At 38.6% G+C, this 23,889-nt stretch overlaps 1 protein-coding gene and 1 pseudogene across 1 annotated transcript in view; one reads left to right on the top strand and one right to left on the bottom strand.

The window, feature by feature from the left end:
- The window catches only part of LOC116276309, a 174,460-nt pseudogene extending 155,724 nt beyond the window's left edge, over nt 1-18,736 (bottom strand).
- Nucleotides 18,737-19,615: 879 nt separating this feature from the next.
- MMP16 (matrix metallopeptidase 16) overlaps nt 19,616-23,889 on the top strand; it is a 297,659-nt gene continuing 293,385 nt past the window's right edge. The window contains exon 1 of the mRNA XM_021942484.2: nt 19,616-20,112. Coding sequence (XP_021798176.1) covers nt 19,981-20,112 — 132 coding nt within the window. The 5' untranslated portion in view covers nt 19,616-19,980. The remainder of the gene's footprint in view (nt 20,113-23,889) is intronic.

Below are 23,889 nucleotides of genomic sequence, written 5' to 3'. Positions count from 1 at the left end.
CAATTCCTGTTGAACTCTTCTGGGAATAAACTACTCAGAATTCTAAAATTCCACGGGTCTTTATTTCTCAGCACTTAGCGTTAACCTTCCTTTCATTTTTGTTTGTCACATGACTCATTCCTAAGTATTTTCATATACTGCATTTTTGTCTTTTCAATTAGAATGAGAACACAATAAGGATATTTTCTCACCTTTTCACCTGTTGGATTTTATGACATGCTTAATGGGGTTTTGTTCCCCATGAATAAGCTACTATGCAAGTCACATATCTCCACTGCATTATGGTTTAACTCTTCTCTACCACAGTGACTCTTCCTCCTGAGCAAATAAAACTGTTGGTAGGCATCAAAATATTAAGTAAAATACACATGTAACTTTGGTGTAAAACGTGGGGTGAGTCCTGATTTTGCTCCTTTACTAGCTGTGGTGACTTTAGGCAAATTACTTATCTTCTCTCATATCACTGAAATTTGCATATTTTCAGCAAGACTGATTTGCATTCTTGTGATTACCTGAACCAAAAATGGTTTTGCCAGGACCTTCTTAATTTCTATTCTTTGCATGCCACAGAGCTGGCCAAATGATAATGTGGCTTTTCAGTGGAGTGGCACACTGATACTCTTGTCAGTTCTCAAGAATGAAGGACAAACCCACTCCATTACTTTCCTACAATGGCAGAATTTATTAAGTCACTGGATCTCCTGTTCTATTAACACCTCCACTCCTATTGTCATTACCTTGGCTCTTTGTAACTAACTCTCTTTTGTCTCTTTCCCATCATTTCTCTTTTGTTCTTTTTGCTTTCTCATTCTCTCTCTTAAATGGTTGTCAGGTTTTGTGCAATTGATTGCTGATATGAGTGTTGCTTTTCACCTGGTGTGAGGTACAGCAATTTCGGAGCATCAGGCTCAATCCTTTTTACTCTGTTTGGCTATTTTCACAGTTGCTATAAATAGATGTTCGCAAGTCATGTTTATGGAGCCAGAGTAGTTTGTTATTTTCTTTTCTTTCTTCCTTCCCTGTTTACATTCCTTACCTCCCTGTCTCTCTGTAATTCGGATGGTATCTCATTCTTTAGCCTTAAGAAATACAAAGTTTGACTTCCAGATAGCTGAGGTGATGCCATATTATCTCTCCATCTATAGCTCAGAAAAAGCACTAACCTATTATATATTTATATGCTAAAGATATTTCCATATAAAATACAGGATGCCTAGATAAATTTAAATTTGAGATAAACAATGGATAATTCTTTAGTGTATATTCCAAATATTGCAAAAGATATACTACAAATTATTTGTTGTTTAACTGAAACTCAAATTTACCTGTGAATCCTGTATTTTCATTTGTGAAATCTGGCAACCCTTAAGTATTTTTTGTAGACCTGACAAACATGTTTTTCAATTAAGCAGTGTTAACAATGATTGTATAATTTTAAATATTAAAACTATGTCAGTGGTCCGATAAGATGATGTGAACACTTACTATGATTAGAAACTGCCAAATTAAATATAACAAAATGCTTCACTAATATATACTTAAATAACTATTTTCATTTTTATAATAGAATATTATATAGTATTATTTCTTTTAATATAACCAATCTCTAATTCATTTTACTGAAATAAAAAACAAACATTTGTTTATAAATATATAAAAAGCCACCATATATCAGCCGATATACAGACTTATTCAAAATTCTTGGAAATTGTATTGATTCACTTGAGCAACTGATAATACTGAAGCAAAACTAAATACAACAAGTTTGTAATGAGAACTAGATGCTGAATTTGAGGCAATTGAATGGGTAATGAGCAACAAATCATGATATTGTACTCTTTCCAGAAAAGTAGTACTTATGTTAGAACATTTTCACATATATTAATGTAAAAAGCTATTTTAACATAGAAGTTTATCCTTAAGCTATATCCTTCATACATAAGAACTGTTTATTATATGCTGTTGCACCTACCCAAAATACACACACACACACACACACACACAAACACACACATAGCACTGACTAGCTGAAAGGCATTCTTTTCCTCAGTCATATACATTATAATGACCCCTAATGCAGAAGCCAGGCAAATATTACACATACACAGACACACCTGGATGTACATACATAGAGGAGCTTTTAAACAAGAAGCTTCATGTGCATATATAAACTTACCTTACTATTATATCATTACATGTGTTTCTCTGAATTTAAATCAGGGTAACCTAAAGAAAGGCTGTCATTCACTTAGTACAGTAAAGATATTGAAACTTACCAAGCTAATGGAAAAAGTTTTAGGTTGAATTATATTTATACCTAGCTTGATATTTTAAATTCTGACTTCTTAGCAAGACAGGTATTGATTATAACTCTGAGTTAGCATTGATTTAGACATTCACAGAGTTTGAGAACTTTCAAATACTTCAGAATTTATCTGATTCAAAGTTTTCATTTCATACATACAATATATACAGCATAGAACCATTGGCAGGCTTGCTTAAAGAAAATCAGCTACTTACTGATGGAGCCAAAGGTAAGAAACAGTCTCCAGACTACTGTCTTAGTGAAATTTCCAATATTCACTAATATCTCCTTACTGAAAGGTCATGCCATTTACTATAAAGGGAAAAAGGAGCAGGAATGTATGGTTGTGTATAGAGACCTACTACTAAGGAAAGTCTGTAATATCTTTCTTGAGGAAAGTATTAATCTTATTCTCTACAGAATCCATTCACAACCTAAGAAGCATGAAATAATGTCTTAAATTCTGATTAATGTTAAGCCACAGCTAAGTACATATATCAATGACAAATAAAACTTGGGAAACTTTTAAAATAGAATTGAATAATCTTATGCCATTATGTTATCATAACAGAGGATCAAGTAATACCACTTTGTAATACTCTGAAAATACAGGTTTCATTTGCATACAGAATGTTTTACATTCAATTCCAGTACATAATTTAAGTAAGAGCTCATAAACATTTAAATAATTGTCACGTAATAATGGAGTTTTTTAAAATTAAAAATGGGAACATTATAGAGAGGATTCAAATCTGGATAGAAACACGGGCTATCTAATCTTTGCAAAGTCCTCGGAAACCTTGAGATGCAATATTTGATGGGAACTCTATGTATGCATTCCTTTGTTTAAACCAATTGTAGGTTCATAAATCTATTACAGAAACATTTTTATGCTCCTTGGGAGTATACCAAATCATGAGTCTTCATGTTTTTAATTTCATTGTAAAATAGACAGAGTTGAATGGCTCTGCTGATAGTGTATTAGAGGTGGTAGTATTCTTCAGAATATGTGCTGAGAATGAAGGTTTTACACAATATGTGGATTGAAGCTCTAAAAATAACTGAATATATATGTATGTATGTGTGTAAAAAGCCTTATTAAAAATGATTTTACCTATAAAAAACTCTATAATTTCAATATGGAAAAACTGATTTAAAAAATCTGAAAGATCAAATGCACTTGCAAGCTTCCCTGAATATTTTGCCTTATAAGGTAGTCGGATTCCCATTTCTGGTGGTCTTCAAGAAGCAGCTGAATGACTTTGCTTTAAGAATAGTTAACAGTATAAATTGAATGTGTGACCCCAAAATTCATATGTTGAAGCCTGAATCCCTAATACGATGGTATTTGGAGGTAAGGCTATTATGAAGTAAGCAGGTAATGAAGGTAGAGCCCTCATAATGGGATTAGTGCCCTTATAAGAAGAGACTCTGGAGAGATGATCTATCTCTCTGCTCTGCCTGTGCAGCTACAAGAAGAAGGCCACTGTCTACAAGCCAAGAAGAAGGCGCTGACCAAACACTGAATCTGCCAGTCCTTATGTTGGACTTCCCAGCCTCCAAGCTGTGGAATAAATGTTTATTGTTTAAGCCACACACAGTCTATAGTGATTTTGTGACAGCATCCCAAACTGACTAAGCATGATTTGTTTTCCATTGGGTGAGAGCATGCAATGGGGCATCTGGTCCCTCCTTGTCCCACAATTAATTTTTTGTATAATGTCTGAATTAACAGTTGAGCTCTCACAGTTACAGCAAGTTTGATGTCAATCCAATTTAAATGAAAATGGAAAATGGGGCAACATTTCATGTAAACAATATCTAGCTATCTTCATTATCTTATTTCGTTTTTAAATAAAACAAGCATTTAAGCAAAATTCTTTAAAGGCAGAAAGCAAAATATGTCTTTAAAATAATTATAATAAGAATTGTACTAAGAATTTTTAAAAGTAAAATAACAGAAATGCTAAATGCAGGTGTAGCTTTGATATGAATAAATCAAAATGCCAAAAGCATTTGAATGTGTATATATTCCAATTCCAGAATTACTGTATAGTAATACTTAAGTTGTATCTGTGGGCAATTTATAGTATATTTGGTTGTCCTATGGAAACTATAAGACTCTAAGTCAAGCCCTAAGATATTTATCTCATTCCTTGGGCTAAGGTGATAGTGATTATTTTACTTTGAAATATAAGAAGATATCTGAATTTAACAAAAATCTTGGGAATAAATACTTCAGACAAAATTTTTCTAATTCATTTTAAGACTTTTTTCTTTTTTCACTATTATTTAGATGAATGAATTTAGTCTTATAAAGAAGACGCATATTTTACCAAAACAATTAAATAGGTGTTGGTTGTAGTGTCAAATTATGATTTACCGACACTTATGTTTTTATATTAAAATCACACTGCTTCACGTTTGATTAAAACGTGAAATACTTTGAAATAAAGTATTTATTTATATGTGAAATAAAGCAAAATATTTAGTCAGGTCATTTCAAATTACTGTAGCTATTTTTTCAAAGAATAAATTATTTTTACATTAACCCTAGATTTTGAGACATAACTACTTTAAAATTTATAATGAACAAGTCACTTATTTTTTGAACCATTGAATGACATAAAAGCACAACTATTCCAATATAACCAGAAACAGGTATCTTAATGATATTAATAAAACCATAGTAACATCTGACATATATGATAGAGAAATTGACTCTTGGGGTGCTTTTTTTCTTTTCTTTTCTTCTTTTTTTATTTTTTTCTAATGAGACCGAGTCTCGCTCTGTCGTGCAGTGATGCGATCTCGGCTCACTGCAAGCTCCGCCTCCCAAGTTGATGCCATTCTCCTGCCTCAGACTCCCTAGTAGCTGGGACTACAGGCGCCCGCCACCATGCCCGGCTAAATTTCTGTATTTTTTTATTTTTACTTTTTTTGAGACGGAGTCTCGCTCTGTTGCTCAGGCTGGAGTGCAGTGGCCGGATCGGATCTCAGCTCACTGCAAGCTCTGCCTCCCGGGTTTACCCCATTCTCCTGCCTCAGCCTCCCGAGTAGCTGGGACTACAGGCGCCCGCCACCTGGCCCCGCCAGCCTCGCCCGGTTAGGTTTTTTTTTTTTTTTTGTATTTTTTAGTAGAGACGGGGTTTCACCGTGTTAGCCAGGATGGTCTTAATCTCCTGACCTCGTGATCCGCACGCCTTGGTCTCCCAAAGAGCTGGGATTACAGGCGTGAGCCACTGCGCCCGGCCCCTGGGTGTTTTTATAAATGTACATAAATACTTTTTTCTTATTAGACTATCAGACCATTAGAACACCTCATCTCACCTGATACAGTGAGTCAGGTAGTGAAAGATGTAGAAGACTGCTAACTTTATTATGATAGTTTCTTAGTAACAACAAACAAAAGAAGAATGATTCTGTCTATTTCAGCTTTGACAGAATTAAAGAAGTGTGGTTAAAAGTTTTCAAGATAAGAAAACATACAACAAAAGCACAAAATACACTACAGCTATGGTTAGATGACTGAATACATTTTGGTGGAGATACCTATGAAACTGTGAGTGCATTTAGATTAAGAAAATGAAAATTGCTTAACAAATGCCCTCCAAAAAAACGTTTGGCATATTTTCTCATCTTTCTATTACTATCCTTCCTCTAATGATAACGATACTGATATGGGTTAATTCATTTTTATTTTTGTTCTAAAATGTAGAAAAAGAACATTGTACTTGGATGTTTATTTTCTCATTATTGAAAATTAGCTCAAAAAGGTTCTCTGAACTCATAAGTTTAGATTCCAATTCAAAGCCTCTAATTTAATATGAAATATTCAATTTTATATCATATATTTTCATTGTGATGTTATTATTTTAATGGATGCCAATCTAATTTCTATTTCATTTTCCATTTCCTTTTCTTTGCCCCTGAACTAATGAAAAGTTTATTTAATACACTGTGTAATAATACAAAAGGGACTAATTATATTTTGATAACAAAGACTGCCATTTTATAGCTCCTTTTCTTTATCATTTCTGTTAATACCATTTAAAAACACAGCACTTGTTACTCCCCAGCAGAAATTATTAGGAATGGTCTCACAGAGTCTTCACTTTAAAAGTTAACCAGAATCTCATTGAGTCTTTGCTGCCTGCCTGCTGAAAGTAAAGCATGCAATAGCCACATGCTATAATCTTTTATGTTGTTGAGTACTTAGAATTTTACAGAAAGCTTCCATGTGTAATATCTCATTTAATCCTCACAACTACCCAAATAATATGAAATACCACTGTATAGATGAAAAAAATGAAACATAAACACTTATTTTTCTAAAGCTACACAAGTACGTAAAGGAATTCTCAATCCTCTTCTCCATTTTCCTAGCCACCTACATAATGAAATGTCCTTCCTCATCATATTTCATCATTCTCATCATATGTGCTATACATCTCACTATATACCAAACCATGGCATGTCTGATAATCCAGAGCATATTATCTAATGTTCGTCTATCACAATTATTTACATGGCATTGGTAAAAAAAAGTGATGAAAATATTTCCTACACTGGTTTGTTTGTTCCTGGTATTTTCTTGCATGCCTAAAGCAGTTTAGATTAATCTTTTTCTTTTACAAAGACAATCAGTTGTAAATCAGAATACATGTGTGTTTTTTACCTTTGCCAACTAGTCACATCTTATGTAACATTGTTAAGCCTCAATTCCCTCCTCTGCAGAATGAAGAGGAAGAAAAGAACTTTAAAAATGTCCTAATTTATAAATGCCATGTCTATGCTGAAAATTATACATAAGAATAGTTAAGTTTGGGGGGGATTCAATGAGCTGATTTGAAGAATAACTGGAGACAAAAAACAACATATGTATATACAACATACTGGAGGCTACTTCAGTGATTAGCCATGAAATGACAAGAGCATACATTTATAAGGGACAACTAACTGTCCCTTATATTAACTGCAAGGGCAGGTGAAGGAATGAATCAGAGTGATTTTGGACAAGGGTCATCATAGCTACTGGTGACTGATTCTGATTCAACACAGAGCATAAATGAATATTAGAGTCAAAGGTGTGTTTCATGTTAAGTGGAATAGTGGGTCTAGATTGAAATGGGGAAAGTAAAGAATATACCATCTAAAGAACAAGGTGGTGAACTTGGTTGGGGACATGCTAAGTTTTAGGTGAAAGTAGTAATACGAATTCTAGACCACGGGACTAAATTTAAGGCTGGGGATACAGACCTGAAAATTACCAGAGTAGAAGTATCAGATATAGACTTAAGGGCGAAGAATCTCTCTAGAGTGAGGGAACAGCAAAGTTAGACTTCAAGCTTCTGCAACTCCACGTTATTCGTTATAACAGACCACGGTCACTGGGAAGCAGATAATTGCATTGCTGGAGCAACGGTCTTGTGTGGTTATGGGCACAACTATGGGAACTGACAAGACCCACCTCTTGCCTAATATTATACCTGGTCTGGTGGGTTTCTCATAATTTCCAGTCATCTTGGAGCTCTAAACTTCAGGTACTCCATGACAAAAAAAAAGAGAGAAGGCACTGGGAGCCATTTCTTCACTCACTTTTACCAAAAGCATGTCTGTATTCTGTACTGATTCTTGTTTATTTCAAAAGGAAATCCAAATGAAAACAATTTTAAAGTCCAAGACTTCATCAATCTTAGAACCCAACCAAACTGAATTGGTTTATCGTAACTCACTCCATGTTTATCTTTTTAAATCTTCACTTGCTTTGTATTTTACAATGGTTAATCAATGTCCTTGGAGGAATGAACGAACTAAAAAGAAGACCACATATTTGAGAAACACTCATAATTATGGAGGGGTAAAGAGCATAAATCAATGAAAGAAATGGAGAAAAAAATCATACTATCCTCATAGGCAGTAATAATAGCCAGCAATTTTTCTTATCTATCAAGTAGAAGAGCTGTTTTGCACAGAATGCATGTTCAAAAAGAAAAAAACAAAACAAAACACCATATTGCTGAAAGTTAGAAGCTATATCAATAAATTCAGGTCATATAGTTATATTTTTGAGGGAAAAGCCAAGACTTCAGTAACACAAGTATAACTCTGGAACTAGTTAGCTCTCTTTACATAGGGCATGACATCAACAACATTAAGGTGGTGGATAAGGTGCAACTAAGCTGCCCTATGGGCAAACTCTAGAATGGTGCTTCTCAATTTTACCATGCCTATGGAGCACTGGGGTATCTTGACACAGCCAGAGATTCCACATTTCTGACAAGCTCCTAGGTCTTAAAGTTCCCAGAGGGAGCACACCTTAAATAATAAGCCTCTAGCTGATTGCTCCACATATGTATGACCCTGGTAATAACAGATGTGTGAGAGAATGTCAGTAGTTGGCACTAATTCAATATTCTCTGAATTTAAAAACAACAACAACAACAAAAATACCGCAGGTTCAACTGATGCAAGTAGGAAAGAAAGCACATTAATTGATATGATGGAAGAATGAGCAAGTTAATTTAACTTCCGAACCTACCAAATTCATTTCAAAGTCTCTATTTTACTAAGAAATCTGGTTCAATAAAGGGTATAGTACATAATTTACCATTTACCTACAGTGTTATTTTAGGTAGTTATTTACATATCCCAGAATGTGACTCAACTTTTTTTTTTTTTTTTAATACTTTAAGATCGAGGGTACATGTGCACACCATGCACGTTTGTTACATGTGTATACATGTGCCATGTTGGTGTGCTGCACCCATTAACTCGTCATTTACATTGGGTATACCTCCTAAGGCTATCCCTCCCCCACCCTCCCCACAATAAGACCTGGTGTGTGATGATCCCCTTCCTGTGTCCAAGTGATCTCATTGTTCAATTCCCACCTATGAGTGAGAACATGCAGTGTTTGGTTTTCTGTCCTTGCGATAGTTTGCTGAGAATGATGGTTTCCAGCTGCATCCATGTCCCTACAAAGGACACAAACTCATTCTTTTTTATGGCTGCATACTATTCCATGGTGTATATGTGCCACATTTTCTTAATCCAATCTGTCACTGATGGACATTTGGGTTGATTCCAAGTCTTTGCTATTGTGAATAGTGCCACAATAAACATACATGTGCATGTGTCTTTATAGCAGCATGACTTAGAATCCTTTGGGTATATCTCCAGTAATGGGATGGCTGAGTCAAATGGTATTTCTACTTCTAGATCCTTGAGGAATCGCCACACTGTTTTCCACAATGGTTGAACTAGTTTACAGTCCCACCAACAGTGTAAAAGTGTTCCTATTTCTCCACATCCTCTCCAGCACCTGTTGTTTCCTGATTTTTTAATGATTGCCATTCTAACTGGTGTGAGATGGTATCTCATTGTGGTTTTGATTTGCATTTCTCTGATGGCGAGTGATGAGGAGCATTTTTTCATGTGTCTGTTGGCTGGATGAATGTCTTCTTTTGAGAAGTGTCTGTTCATATCCCTTGCCCACTTTTTGATGGAGTTGTTTTTTTCTTGTAAATTTGATTGAGTTCTTTACAGGTTCTGAATATTAGCCCTTTGTCAGAAGAGTAGATTGCAAAAATTTTCTCCTATTCTGTAGGTTGCCTGTTCACTCTGATGGTAGTTTCTTTTGCTGTGCAGAAGCTTTTTAGTTTAATTAGATCCCATTTGTCAATTTTGGATTTTGCTGCCATTGCTTTTGGTGCTTTAGACATGAAGTCCTTGCCCATGCCTATGTCCTGAATGGTATTACCTAGGTTTTCTTCTAGGGTTTTTATGGTTTTAGATCTAACATTTACGTCTCTAGTCCATCTTGAATTAATTTTTGTATAAGGAGTAAGGAAAGGATCCAGTTTCAGCTTTCTACTTATGGCTAGTCAATTTTCCCAGCACCATTTATTAAATAGGGAATCCTTTCCCCATTTCTTGTATTTGTCAGGTTTATCAGATCAGATGGGTGTAGATGTGTGGTATTATTTCTGAGGGCTCTGTTCTGTTCCATTGGTCTATATCCCTGCTTTGGTACCAGTACCATGCTGTTTTGGTTACTTTAGCCTTGTAGTATAGTTTGAAGTCAGGTAGCGTGATGCCTCCAGCTTTGTTCTTTTGGCTTAGGATTGTCTTGGCAATGTGGGGTCTTTTTTGGTTCCATATGAACTTTAAAGCAGTTTTTTCCAATTCTGTGAAGAAAGTCATTGTAGCTTAATGGGGATGGCATTGAATCTATAAATTACCTTGGACAGTATGGCCATTTTCACAATATTGATTCTTCCTATCCATGAGTATGGTATGTTCTTCCATTTGTTTGTGTCCTCTTTTATTTCGTTGAGCAGTGGTTTCTAGTTCTCCTTGAAGAGGTCCTTCACATCCCTTGTAAGCTGGATTCCTAGGTATTTTATTCTCTTTGAAGCTATTGTGAATGGGAGTTCATTCATGATTTGGTTCTCTGTTTGTCTGTTATTGGTGTATAAGAATGCTTGTGATTTTTGCACATTGATTTTGTATCCTGAGACTTTGCTGAAGTTGCTTATCAGGTTAAGGAGATTCTGGGCTGAGACAATGGGGTTTTCTAAATATGCAATCATGTCATCTGCAAACAGGGACAATTTGACTTCTTCTTTTCCTAACTGAACACCCTTTCTTTATTTCTCTTGCCTGACTGCCCTAACCAGAACTTCCAACACTATGTTGAATAGGAGTGGTGAGAGAGGGCATCCCTGTCTTGTGCAAGTTTTCAAAGGGAATGCTTCCAGTTTTTGCCCATTCAGTATGATATTGGCTGTGGGTTTGTCATAAATAGCCCTTATTATTTTGAGATACATTCCATCAACACTGAATTTATTGAGCGTTTTTAGCATGAAGGGCTGTTGAATTTTGTGAAAAGCCTTTTCTGCATCTATTGAGTCAATCATGTAGCTTTTCTCTTTGGTTCTGTTTAAATGCTGGATTACATTTATTGATCTGCGTATGCTGAACCAGTCTTGCATCCCAGGGATGAAGACCACTTGATCATGGTGGATAACCTTTTTGATGTGCTGCTGGATTTGGTTTGCCACTATTTTATTGAGGATTTTTGCATCGATGTTCATCAGGGATATTGGTCTAAAATTATCTTTTTTGTTGTCTCTCTGTCAGGCTTTGGTATCAGGATGATGTTGGCCTCGTAAAATGAGTTAGGGAGGATTCCCTCTTTTTCTATTGATTGGAATAGTTTCAGAAGGAATGGTACCAACTCCTCCTTGTACCTCTGGTAGAATTCGGCTGTGAATCCGTCTGGTCCTGGAAGTTTTTTGGTTGGTAGGCTATTAATTATTGCCTCAATTTCAGAGCCTGTTATTGGTCTATTCAGGGATTCAACTTCTCCCTGGTTTCGTCTTGGGAGAGTGTAAATGTCCAGAAAATTATCCATTTCTTCTAGGTTTTCTAGTTTATTTGTGTAGAGGTGTTTATAGTATTCTCTGATGGTAGTTTGTATTTCTGTGGGGTCGGTGATGATATCCCCTTTATCATTTTTTATTGCGTCTATTTGATTCTTCTCTCTTTTCTTCTTTAGTAGTCTTGCTAGCGGTCTATCAATTTTGTTGATCTCTTCAAAAAACCAGCTCCTGGATTCATTGATTTTTTGGAGGGATTTTGTGTCTCCATCTCCTTCAGTTCTGCTCTGATCTTAGTTATTTCTTGCCTTCTGCTAGCTTTTGAATGTGTTTGCTCTTCCTTCTCTAGTTCTTTTAAGTGTGATGTTAAGGTGTCAATTTTAGATCTTTCCTGCTTTCTCTTGTGGGCATTTAGTGCTATAAATTTCCCTCTACACTCTGCTTTAAATGTGTCCCAGAGATTCTGGTATGTTGTGTCTTTGTTCTCATTGGTTTCAAAGAACATTTGTATTTCTGCCTTCATTTTTTTTATGTACCCAGTAGTCATTTAGAAGCAAGTTGTTCAGTTTCCATGTAGTTGAGCAGTTTTGATTGAGTTTCTTAGTCCTGAGTTCTAGTTTGATTGCACTGTGGTCTGAGAGACAATTTGTTATAATTTCTGTTCTTGTACATTTGCTGAGGAGTGCTTTACTTCCAACTATGTGGTCAATTTTGGAATAAGTGTGATGTGGTGCTGAGAAGAATGTATATTCTGTTGATTTGGGGTGGAGAGTTCTGTAGATGTCTATTAGGTCCGCTTAGTGCAGAGATGAGTTCAATTCCTGGATATCCTTGTTAACTTTCTGTCTCGTTGATCTGTCTAATGTTGACAGTCGGGTGTTAAAGTCTCCCATTATTATTGTATGGGAGTCTAAGTCTCTTTGTAAGTCTCTAAGGACTTGCTTTATGAATCTGGGTGCTCCTGTGTTGGGTGCATATATATTTAGGATAGTTAGCTCTTCCTGATGAATTGATCCCTTTACCATTATGTAATGGCCTTCTTTGTCTCTTTTGATCTTTGATGGTTTAAAGTCTGTTTTATCAGAGACTAGGATTGCAACCCCTGCTTTTTTTTTGTTTGTTTGTTTTCCATTTGCTTGGTAGATCTTCCTCCATTCCTTTATTTTGAGCCTATGTGTGTCTCTGCATGTGAGATGGGTCTCCTAAATACAGCAAACTGATGGGTCTTGATTCTTTATCTATTTTGCCAGTCTGTGTCTTTTAGTTGAACCATTTAGTCCATTTACATTTCAGGTTAATATTGTTATGTGTAAACTCGATCCTGTCATTATGATATTAGCTGGTTATTTTGCTCGCTAGTTGATGCCGTTTCTTCCTAGCATCGATGGACTTCACATTTTGACATATTTTTTGCAATGGCTGGTACCGGTTGTTCCTTTCCATGTTTAGTGCTTCCTTCAGGGTCTCTTGTAGGGCATGTCTGGTGGTGACAAAATCTCTAAGCATTTGCTTGTTTGTAAAGGATTTTATTTCTCCTTCACTTGTGAAACTTAGTTTGGCTGGATATGAAATTCTGGGTTGAAAATTCTTTTCTTCAAGAATGTTGAATATTGGCCCCCACTCTCTTCTGGCTTGTAGAGTTTCTGCCAAGAGATCTGCAGTTAGTCTGATGGGCTTCCCTTTGTGTGTAACCCGACCTTTCTCTCTGGCTACCCTTAACAGTTTTTCCTTCATTTCAACTTTGGTGAATCTCACAATTATGTGTCCTGGAGTTGCTCTTCTCAAGGATTATCTTTGTGGCATTCTCTGTATTTCCTGAATTTGAATGTTGGCCTGCCTTACTAGGTTGGGGAAGTTCTCCTGGATGATAACCTGAAGAGTGTTTTCCAACTTGGTTCCATTTTCCCCGTCACTTTCAGGCACACCAATCAGACGTAGATTTGGTCTTTTCACATATTCCCTTATTTCTTGGAGGCTTTGTTCATTTCTTTTCACTCTTTTTTCTCTAAGAAAAATTCTTGCTTCATTTCATTCATCTGATCTTCAATTGCTGATACTCTTTCTTCCAGTTGATTGAGTTGGTTACTGAAGCTTGTGCATTTTTGTCACGTAATTCTTGTGTTACGGTTTTCATCTCTATCAGTTCCTTTAAGGTCTTCTCAGCATTGATTATTCTAGTTATCCATTCATCTATTTTTTTTTTCAAGGTTTTTAGTTTCTTTGCCCTGGTTACGTAGTTCCTCCTTTAGCTCTGAGAAATTTGATGGACTGAAGCCTTCTCTCAACTCGTCAAATTCATTCTCCGACCAGCTTTGTTCTGTTGCTGGCGATGAGCTGCATTCCTTTGGATGGGGGTATGTGCTCTGATTTTTTGCATGTCCAGCTTTTCTGCACAGCTTTTTCCCCATCTTTCTGGTTTTATCTGCCTTTTGTCTTTGATGATGGTGATGTACTGATGGGGTTTTGGTGTGGTTGTCCTCTCTGTTTGTTAGTTTTCCTTCTAACAGTCAGGACTCTCAGCTGTAGGTCTGTTGGAGTTTGCTTGAGGTCCACTCCAGATGCTGTTTGCCTGGGTATGAGCAGTGGAGGCTGCAGAAGATAGAATATTGCTGAATGGCGAGTGTTGCTGATTCTTGCTCTGGAAGCTTCGTCTCAGGGGTGTACCCAGCTGTGTGAGGTGTGAGGTGTCGGTCTGCACCTAGTGGGGGATGTCTCCCAGTTAGGCTACTTAGGGGTCAGGGACCCACTTGAGCAGGCAGTCTGTCCATTCTCAGATCTCAACCTCTGTGCTGGGAGATCCACTGCTCTCTTCAAAGCTGTCAGACAGGGGCAATTACCTCTGCAGAGGTTTCTGCTGCTTTTTGTTTATCTATGCCCTGTCCCCAGAGGAAGAGTCTGCAGAGGCAGGCCGGCCTCCTTGAGCTGCTGTGGGCTCCACCCAATTCGAACTTCCTGGGGGCTTTGTTTACCTACTTAAGCCTCAGCAATGGCGGGTGCCCCTCCCCAAGCCTCGTTGCCGCCTTGCAGTTAGATCTCAGTCTGCTATGCTAGCAATGAGGGAGGCTCCATGGGCGTGGGACTCTCTGGGCCAGGTGTGGGATATAATCTCCTGGTGTGCTGTTTGCTAAGAACCTTGGTAAACCGCAGTATTAGGGTGGGAGTTACCCAATTTTCCAGGTGTTGTGTGTCTCAATTTCCTTTGGCTAGGAAAAGGAATTCTCTTCCCCCTTGCACTTCCCAGGGGAGGTGATGCCTTGCTGTGCTTCAGCTCTGGCTGGTCGGGCTGTACCCGCGGACCAGCGCCAACTGTCTGACACACCCCAGTGAGATGAACCCGGTACCTCAGTTGAAAATGCAGAAATCACCCATCTTCTGTGTCACTCACACTGGGAGCTGGAGGCTGGAGCTGTTCCTATTCGGCCATCTTGGGCGCGCCCCCCTCCACTGCTCATTTTTAAGTATATGTCATTTGCCTCTTGATAGGTTTACATATAATTTACTTCCTCAGACTTCTTGTCTCCCATGTAATATTTCATTGAATTGCAATTAACTTTTATCAGTGGCAATTACTACTTCTCTTTGGCTTTCTTATTTATGTTCATCTTTTTTTGGTTCTCTTTTCTCTAGTCACATGCAATTCTAAGATTGTTCATTAGTTTTGTGAAATTGTGAGAACAGGGAAAGTAGTTGATGGAAAGCATACACAGTAGGTGCCAAGAGTTGTGAGGGAAGATTTCATTCATACCCTAAAGGGAAGGATGATAGTCCATGTTTTATCTAACTATGCATAGGAAAACAATGCCCTCTCTAAGACTGCCTAGAAGCTCACATTACTAATTTGTGAGAATAGATACTTCTTCATAATTCTAGGCCCTTGAAAGATAAGTATATATAACAGATTAGAGATAACATAACACACTCGCCTGACCAAGAAAGCTATTACATTTCTGCAGGTACCCATCTGAGTCTATATGTGAAACGTTGCATCAGGCTTATTAGACAAACACAGATAGAAGGTCTACAAAGGCAGTAGATACTGCATGCTCAACGGAACATATGAGGTAAAATATATGAGAACTACAAGGTCTGCCTCTGCATGGAATTAGCAAACAAACAGTAAAGGTAGTGAAAATCCAACTATTCCTCCTAAGAATTCCTTCGGGAGAACGTCTACAGCCTCAAATGTGGCACCTAAGACTCTTGCTGATCTGATCCCTGCACACTTACTCATGCAACCTCTGACTCTGACCTTGCTTTACACACCCTAGCCTCTAGTCTTGACCAACTATTTATAGTTCCACAGATGCCTCTTTGTGTATTTATTCCTCCACTGCACACAGGTCAGAAATATTCTTCCTTTCCCTGCCCAGTACATTTCTCATTATCAGAGATTTCACTTGAGAACCACGTATTTTGTGATGCCTTTTTCCAAAAATAAAAAATAAAAATAATCAAAGAAAGTCAACTACTTCTTCCACTCTGTTCCATAGCATCTTGCTTTTGTAATTACCTGGGTCTTACGACATTGCAATATTTATTATATGTCTGTCCTTCTCACTGTACTGTGAATCCTTCTGAGTCCCATCTCAGAAACGAAACAGTATTATGTTAGTATTCCTAGAACCTTGAATATTCATAGTATTTCTATAACCTTGAACATTCATTCATTCAATTATTGCTCATCAAATACCCACAAATAAGTTTAATAACTATTTATAAATAATTAAAATTCTTATCATGGTAACCAATCACTAATTTGATATTATCTTTTGAATTTAGGATTTTCTATTTTCAATAGAGTTTTCTTCTCTTAAGATTGCTCCTTGAAAGCATAGATTTCCTAGGACATCTCACTAGTCCAGGCCTTACAGTTTCATAGCTGGATTAAAACCTTATTTATTTCTTTATTTATTTTGAGATAAAGTTTTGCTCTTGTCACCCAGGCTGGAGTGCAATGGCGCGATCTGGGCTCCCTGCAACCTGCGCCTCCTGGGTTCAAGTGATTCTCCTGCCTCAGCCTCCTGAGTAGCTGGGATTACAGGCACTCACCACCAAGTTCAGCTAATTTTTGTAATTTTAGTAGAGACGCGATTTCATCATATTGGTCAGGCTAGTCTCAAACTCCTGACCTCAGGTGATCCGCCCACCTCGGCCTCCCAAAGTGCTGGGATTATAGGTGTGAGCCACCATGGCTGGCCTAAAACCTTATTTTAATTGTTGCCTCTTTGCATGGAGTCCCTTCCCATGGTCAATCCCATACATAATTTTGAAGACAATATTCCCTGGATATCTGTTCATGTCTAGAATGGTTTAGCAATCCCTGTTTGCCTACTTGAGCAAATATTAACTCAATATTTCATTACAAGTCCCTCTCTATACCTGTTCTCCACAAATACACTATTTTTCTTTTCTGAGCACATGCTTTAAAAAAAAAAAAGAAAGAAAGAAAAAAAAAAACCAAGTTATTTATGGTGAAAAATCTCTCCTTGTTGATAGTTTTGCAGTGCTGAACTTGCACTCCATGTCCTTGATAAAGTCTTCTAATATTTGGCTCAGTTAGCAAGGACTTCACCATGTAGCACTGTTTTCTCATGAACGTCTTTGGTAAATTATTTTTATCTGTTCCTCTTCAATAGTATCTCAAAGACTAGGAACTGAGTTTACACATTTTTTTGTATCATTTTCTCTCTCTAATTTTGCACTTTACTAGATATAATGCACACGTAAAAATCATTCTTGATTTATTGACAAATACTTCACTACATTTTGTTACCTTATACTGGCACAGAACACTGTACAAATTCTACATAATGACATTACTTTCATGTTGCCTTCTAGCTGTTTCTTTTATAAAAGTCATCTCAACCTATGGATTATGAAATTGCTAAGAGCAGGAATGAATTGCTATTTGGAAAGTCACTGGAGTACAGCAGGAAAGTCACTGAACTGGGAGTCAGGAAACAGGTCTGAACTCTGCCACTTGTATGGTTTGCTGGAAAGTTATATTTTATTGCTATCATTTACTTCATCTATAAAATAAAAACAAAATCTTCAGACATGGTGTGAGAATTAAATGAGATACTATGTCTGGAAACATTCTGAATATTCTAATATACTATACAATATAAGGCATTGCTTTTTGTTACATCTTCAAAATTATTTTGTGGGCAGCACATGCTGGGCACAAGGCAGACTGTCAGGAAGGTCTCCCTGAGACCTTCTTGGGTGTTGGGTTAAGTTGGTTGGGCATTTCTTACATTTTTACAGCAATAGCTGCAAATTCCCATTCCTCAGCCTTTTTTTTTTCTTTCTTTTATTGGATAAAAGTTATTTCAGTCTAATACAATTTTTGGCAAACCATTTTCAGCGTTTTCCATCTGCTTACCACATACGACCTCTTGTAGTCCTGCTTCCTGCCTTTCCAACTCATCCATGAAATTTGCCTTGTCAATTCTCTCTTCCACCTCACTGAGGTAGCTGTCATACCTGGAACACTCTTTATTCTTAACCTCGCCTGCTTTTCTTTCCCGTGGGCTCCTCTTCCCCTCTGCTGGCTGCCAAGGAGAAGCACATTTACTGGCATTGCCCCCAAACAGATGCCTGCCTCACTCCCTTCCCCCTTTCTTTTTCAGCCAAACCATCACTTGCCAAGGGCTGGTGGTTGCTGCCCCCCCTGTCCACTGCCTCGCACTGCTGCAGCTCCAGTCCTTTTTGGCACACTCCTCTGAAGTTCCCCTGCCCGCGTTCACCGGTGCTTCTTGCCAGCCGCCTCCCCCTCTCGCCTGCAGCTCTCCTCGCTCCCGCCAGCCTCTCCCCCGCTCGGTCTGCGCGCAGCCTCTTCCTCCCGCCCTTGCCAGCTGCTTTACTCGCCTTTCCTCAGGCTGCTCCCTCTCCTTCTTTCCCCAAGCCTTTCCCTGGCTCTTACAGCCGGTTTCTTTCCAGGGCCCCCATCCCTCCCGTCAGATGTTCTCTTAGCACCCAGGACCACCTCTCCCGGGTCCAGTGTGTGCGTGTGTCCACCATTCACTTGGAAAGTGAGCATTTTCATCCCGCCTCTGTATTTGTCTAGTCCCCCACCAAAACCCTGTGCCTACCCTCAAGCCTGGAAGGCGGAATGTAGCTATGGTAGAGGGGATTCAGGAAGACACCAGGCCACAAGCTCGGCGGACCCCAACAAAGTTTTGGACGTTCGAGATTTGCTATCTCAGGCTTCCCAAACTTGGTCAGCCCCGGCCACCGACCCGAACCACCCAGCGGCGCTCAGTGACCAGGCGCTCCTCTGATTCCCAGCGCCCCTAATCTTCCAGGGCCGCTTCCTCAAGAATGCTGACCGCTCTCCAGGACCAGGGGTTGGGCCGCTCCCCAGGCCCCACGAGGGTCCTCAGCCTGAGCCCCACCCAGCTCATGGCTGGGGAGGGGCGCACTCGTTTTTAGATGCGAGGCGGCGGGGTGGGCGAGAAGAAAGAATGGAACCGCCCAGGTTCTTGGGTGCCTGCCTCGGGGATGCGGGATGGGAGATACTGTTGAAGAGCTGTGCTCAAACCAGGGCCCTTGTCGGGGGCTGGATACCTCCGGTGTGCCCTACCGTAGTGGGGAAGCCTTTATGAGCCGTCTCCTTTAAGAAGCGCGCGTCCGTGTGTATCTGGCTGTGTGTATGCTCGTGTGTGTGTGTGTGTCGTGGTGTGTGTATGTGTGTGTGTGTGTGTGTGTGTGTGTGTGTGTGTGCGCGCGCGCGCGCGCCGGCGCGCGCCAAGGGCCCCGAGAGCCAGGCAGACCCCGGGAAGGAGGAGTTATGTAGATTACGGATGAACATTCTGGAGGGGAGCGAGGAGAGGAGGGAAGGAGAAGCAGAGGCAAGAGAGTGAGGAGCGGCGGAGGCCCTTCCCGCAGGAGCTGGGGGCGGCGGCGGCGGCGGCGGCGGAGGAGGAGTAGGCGGTGGAGGGAGGAGGACGCACGGGCTGGAGGCGGCGGCGGCGGCGGCGGCTGCTGCTGCTGCGGCTGCGACTCGGAGCTTTGAGCCGGAACCGCCGGTGAACTTGGGCGCCACGTTCCCGGTGACTGACCTCGGAGAATGGTGAACAGGAACTACTGCTGACCCTGTCTTCGTCGCTGCCTCTCCGGGGCTGCCGAGCGCGGGGCCCCCGTCTCCTCCCCTTGCCCGGCTGTGGGTGAACCTGCAGGCTCCTTACCCACCCGGAGGACTTTTTTTTGAAAGGAAACGAGGGAGGGAGGGAGAGGGAGAGAGGGAGAAAACGAAGGGGAGCTCGTCCATCCATTGAAGCACAGTTCACTATGATCTTACTCACATTCAGCACTGGAAGACGGTTGGATTTCGTGCATCATTCGGGGGTGTTTTTCTTGCAAACCTTGCTTTGGATTTTATGTGCTACAGTCTGCGGAACGGAGCAGTATTTCAATGTGGAGGTAAGAGTGCGAGGGCTTTCTTCCTCCCCCCTTGCCTGGGCTGCTCCCTGAAACATTTCCTTCACTCCTGGGATCCTTGTAGCTCAGACCAGCGTGGGTCCCAACACATTGTTTCCCTTCCAGCTGCCGAGACCCTGGTTCAGTGAAGGGTGTCTTAGGTGACGGATGCGTGTGAGACCCAGAATCCGTTATCCCCGGCAGCACAAAGCACGATGCTGCGCGCTCAAAGACACAATTGTAGCCGGTCCATGCTTTTCACCCAAGGAAGAGAAGTCCTACATATAGCAACCGTGTAGCTAAATAAGGCAGCTTGAGTTTATGATGGATACACAGCTCGGGGAAGACAGAATTAATTCCCTGGCATCATGTGCTGCCTAGGTATTGTTCCTGAAATCTTTCTCCCGGTGTTTGATGCCTAACAAAGGAGGTTAAAAATCAGAGAATCTGGAGGAGAGCGTGGGAACATTAGATGTGTTTAATAACAGTACTTTGTGATAAAACACTTGAGAGTCTTTTTTTCATTTAGACATAACTTAATACACTGTAACTAGATCTGGCTACACAGAGGACATGAAATCCATCTCTTTTTAAGTGTCTTCTTTCCCCCTCCCCCGCCAATTGAAAATAAACGTGGCCCAATGTAATAGTTTTGAGGTGTGTTTTTAATTTGATTTCACACTCTTGTGGCAAAACGGGGAGGTTTTAGACTCATTTGCTTTACTTTGATAGCTTTGGGAACAGACGGCACAAAGCAAAAGGGAACTTAAGGATAGGGACTTGTCAGACCTCTGCCAAAGTACTCTTCCTGTCATCAAGTCAGCACTGAAGCCAGTAATGTGCAATAAATCAATTAAAGCGTGTATACACCTGGGCTGTAACACAACTTTATCACATATACGGTGGGATGCAAAGCCAGTAAGAGGGCCTTAGTAACATTTACTTCTTTTGATTAGATCTGATGTCCTCTGATCTCTCAAACGAATTATAAATAATTCTTTAAGGAATAATGTGATTTTTTTTTCTTTTATTGTTGATATTGTAAAGCTTATTGTCATTTTGTTGGGAGTGTGTGTTTACACAATAGCAAGACCTGTTGCACAGTATTTGAACATGCTTTGTGTAACCAATTGATATACAGAATATAGATAATAAATGCCATGTGTAAAGGCATATTCTGAATATAGCTGTGTTTATAGAAACTGTTCTTAGGATTTCATATAATAAGTGATGGTTAGTACAGAAAAAAAGTATTTGAAAAAGTAAGAGCTATTATCAAAAGAGTTAAAGACCTTTACAGATATTAAGTATGAATAAATTACACAAAAAAACCCAATTTGAAAACTAAAAAGGTTTAACCCTTTGAAAAATACAACTTTATTTTTTCTGGATAAGAAGAGACAGGGGCTTGAAAGTCCAGACTTTTTTTATTGCAAATTTGAACTTTTGGAATTACGTGCCACAGATGCATTTTTGTACCTAACATTTAAATCAAGAGATAATTTAATGTTGAAATGAAGGATTAGTTCATAGGCTGGAGGAATTAAAGTGGCAAGCTGTTATTTATAATGTTATAAACAGAAGGGCCTATTGCTTCAGATTGGTGGTGATGGTGGTGAGGTGGAGTGTGGGGGAGGTGGTAAAAGTAAGTGCAAGGTTGTGTCTTCCTGACTAAGGGAAGGGAAAGACAGCCTGGATTGATGGCTACCTGCTTTAGGAAAGTATTAGATTTGCTTTCAGAGATTAGGGTAACATGAGTTTTGATGATTATTAGATTTTTTGTGAGACTAAACATGAAAGATTGTATTTCTTTATATTGGAATCCCTCAGTAAGTTCAGATATTATTATGCAAGAAAAAGTTATGATTGTACTAAAAAAATTTCTTTAATTTTGGATTCCAATGACCCCTTATCTTTCTTCATTAAGATGTGTGGGGAAAATGGTTTATGTTTGTGGAGAAAATAGTTATTTTCCCATTTTTAGAGTATTTAAGTTATTCTATTCATTATTTATTATACAGATTTAAGCATGACAGATAAGAAGTCATGTGCCATCTCAGACCTTTAAAACCTCACTTATTAAAATGGGAAGTTTTTAATGGTTTAGAGCAGATTATATACCATAGTTTGTGTTATCCCCAAATAGTATTTTTAAGCTCTTGAGCTCATTTTGGTTGGATTTATAAGCTTCTTTATGTGTAATGATACCCCCTTTTTTTTTAGATCTTAAGAGTTGCTGCTAGTAAAATGAAAATATTGTCAAGAACACAGAATGACAGGATGTTTTCTGACATAAATTGCTGCCTGATTCGCTTCTATTTGATGTTTCTTTTTGATAGGAAACACTAATGGGAAGAATGGTCCATCACTTCCTCTCCAGAAGAGGCACTTACATTGTGTTCCTCATTCTGGTGGCAAAACATACACACTGGGCATGTTTTATTTGATTGATTCTCAAGGACAGCCTTAAAATAAACAGTAATGATATCAGTCATGCATGAAGCTCATATGATCATAATTTTTTTTTTTCAGTAAGCACACAAAGTTATTATAGTTGGAACAAAGCTTCAGAGGGATGATTGTTATGCTGACAACTAAGATTACATTGCTTTATTCATCACTAAACTTAACAATTTGTGGTCCCCCCATTCTTTTTATCTCTATGATTTAAGGTTTAAGATTGTATATTGTTCCGGAAAGTGGGGGATTAGAGGAGGGTGGCTGGCTAGAAGTAGTCATGTTAACTCTTTCCTGTTTGATTTTTGAGAGTATAAATATTTGGAATTGTCAATTATTGAAGTGAGAGATATTTTTAATATGGTGATAAAATCCTGTTACAGAAAGATAGTGCATTTGGTTTTGTTTGTTTAGGTTGCTTTTAAGAAGCAAAAAGGAACATCTCTTACAGCTGAGAAAGGGTCAGACACTACCAGGAGTAGTACTATGGAAGAGATTCAGTACATTGCTCTCCTTTCATTTCAAGTGGAACACTTTTAATGTTAAGTCTTCAGTATATTCTCATTTAGGTAAAGATTTCTGTATATCATTGAATCCCTTTTTTAAGAGTTGGTCTTTCAGTGTGTGATAATTAGCATGATGCAGGGGAACACTGCTAATATTAACTAAAAGTCAAAAACTGTTGTCATTGGACAGCAGTCTGAATCAGAGGTGTTCATTGGTCAGAAGCAGCTAAATTATTAATAAAGAATTATTACTTAATATCTACTGTCTTAAAAATCATTTTGTTCCTAAAATAGCTATCTCATATAGGGATGCTCATGATCCTGTGGCTTTTTTTGGTATGCTGTGAGCATTTTTGTTATGAAATTTGAGACAGAATATAGTTCATGATAGTAATACCTCTCATATCATCAACTCTGAATAGTTTGTCAAATATTACTTATGTGAGCAACATATTCCTTATCAATTTCTAAACAATAGTGTACATTTCCAGGGAGGAAAAATTTTTCAAGCCCATTTAGTGATAAAGTGAAAACATATAAAACTCTAAATGATGCATATATCAAAGCATAAAATGATTACTCTTTTGTGACAAAAAAGTCTTGATAAGGCAAAAATTGATTTTGTTGTTCCTGATTAAAGAAAGCAGAATATTTTAGATTTCAAAGGGGTCTTTTATGACAAATATGAATTGAGTATAACTATTTCCTAAATTTTTCTTGCAATATGTTTACTTAACTGATTTAAGATTTATTCATCTTTGTCAGGTTTGCCTGCATGTACCTAAAAAGTCAGAGTTTGCATTGGGTACTTTTGTAT

The sequence above is a fragment of the Papio anubis genome, chromosome 8 (genome assembly GCF_008728515.1).
Source record: "Papio anubis isolate 15944 chromosome 8, Panubis1.0, whole genome shotgun sequence".
NCBI lineage: Eukaryota > Metazoa > Chordata > Mammalia > Primates > Cercopithecidae > Papio > Papio anubis.
This window is presented reverse-complemented; position numbering and strand designations above follow the sequence as displayed.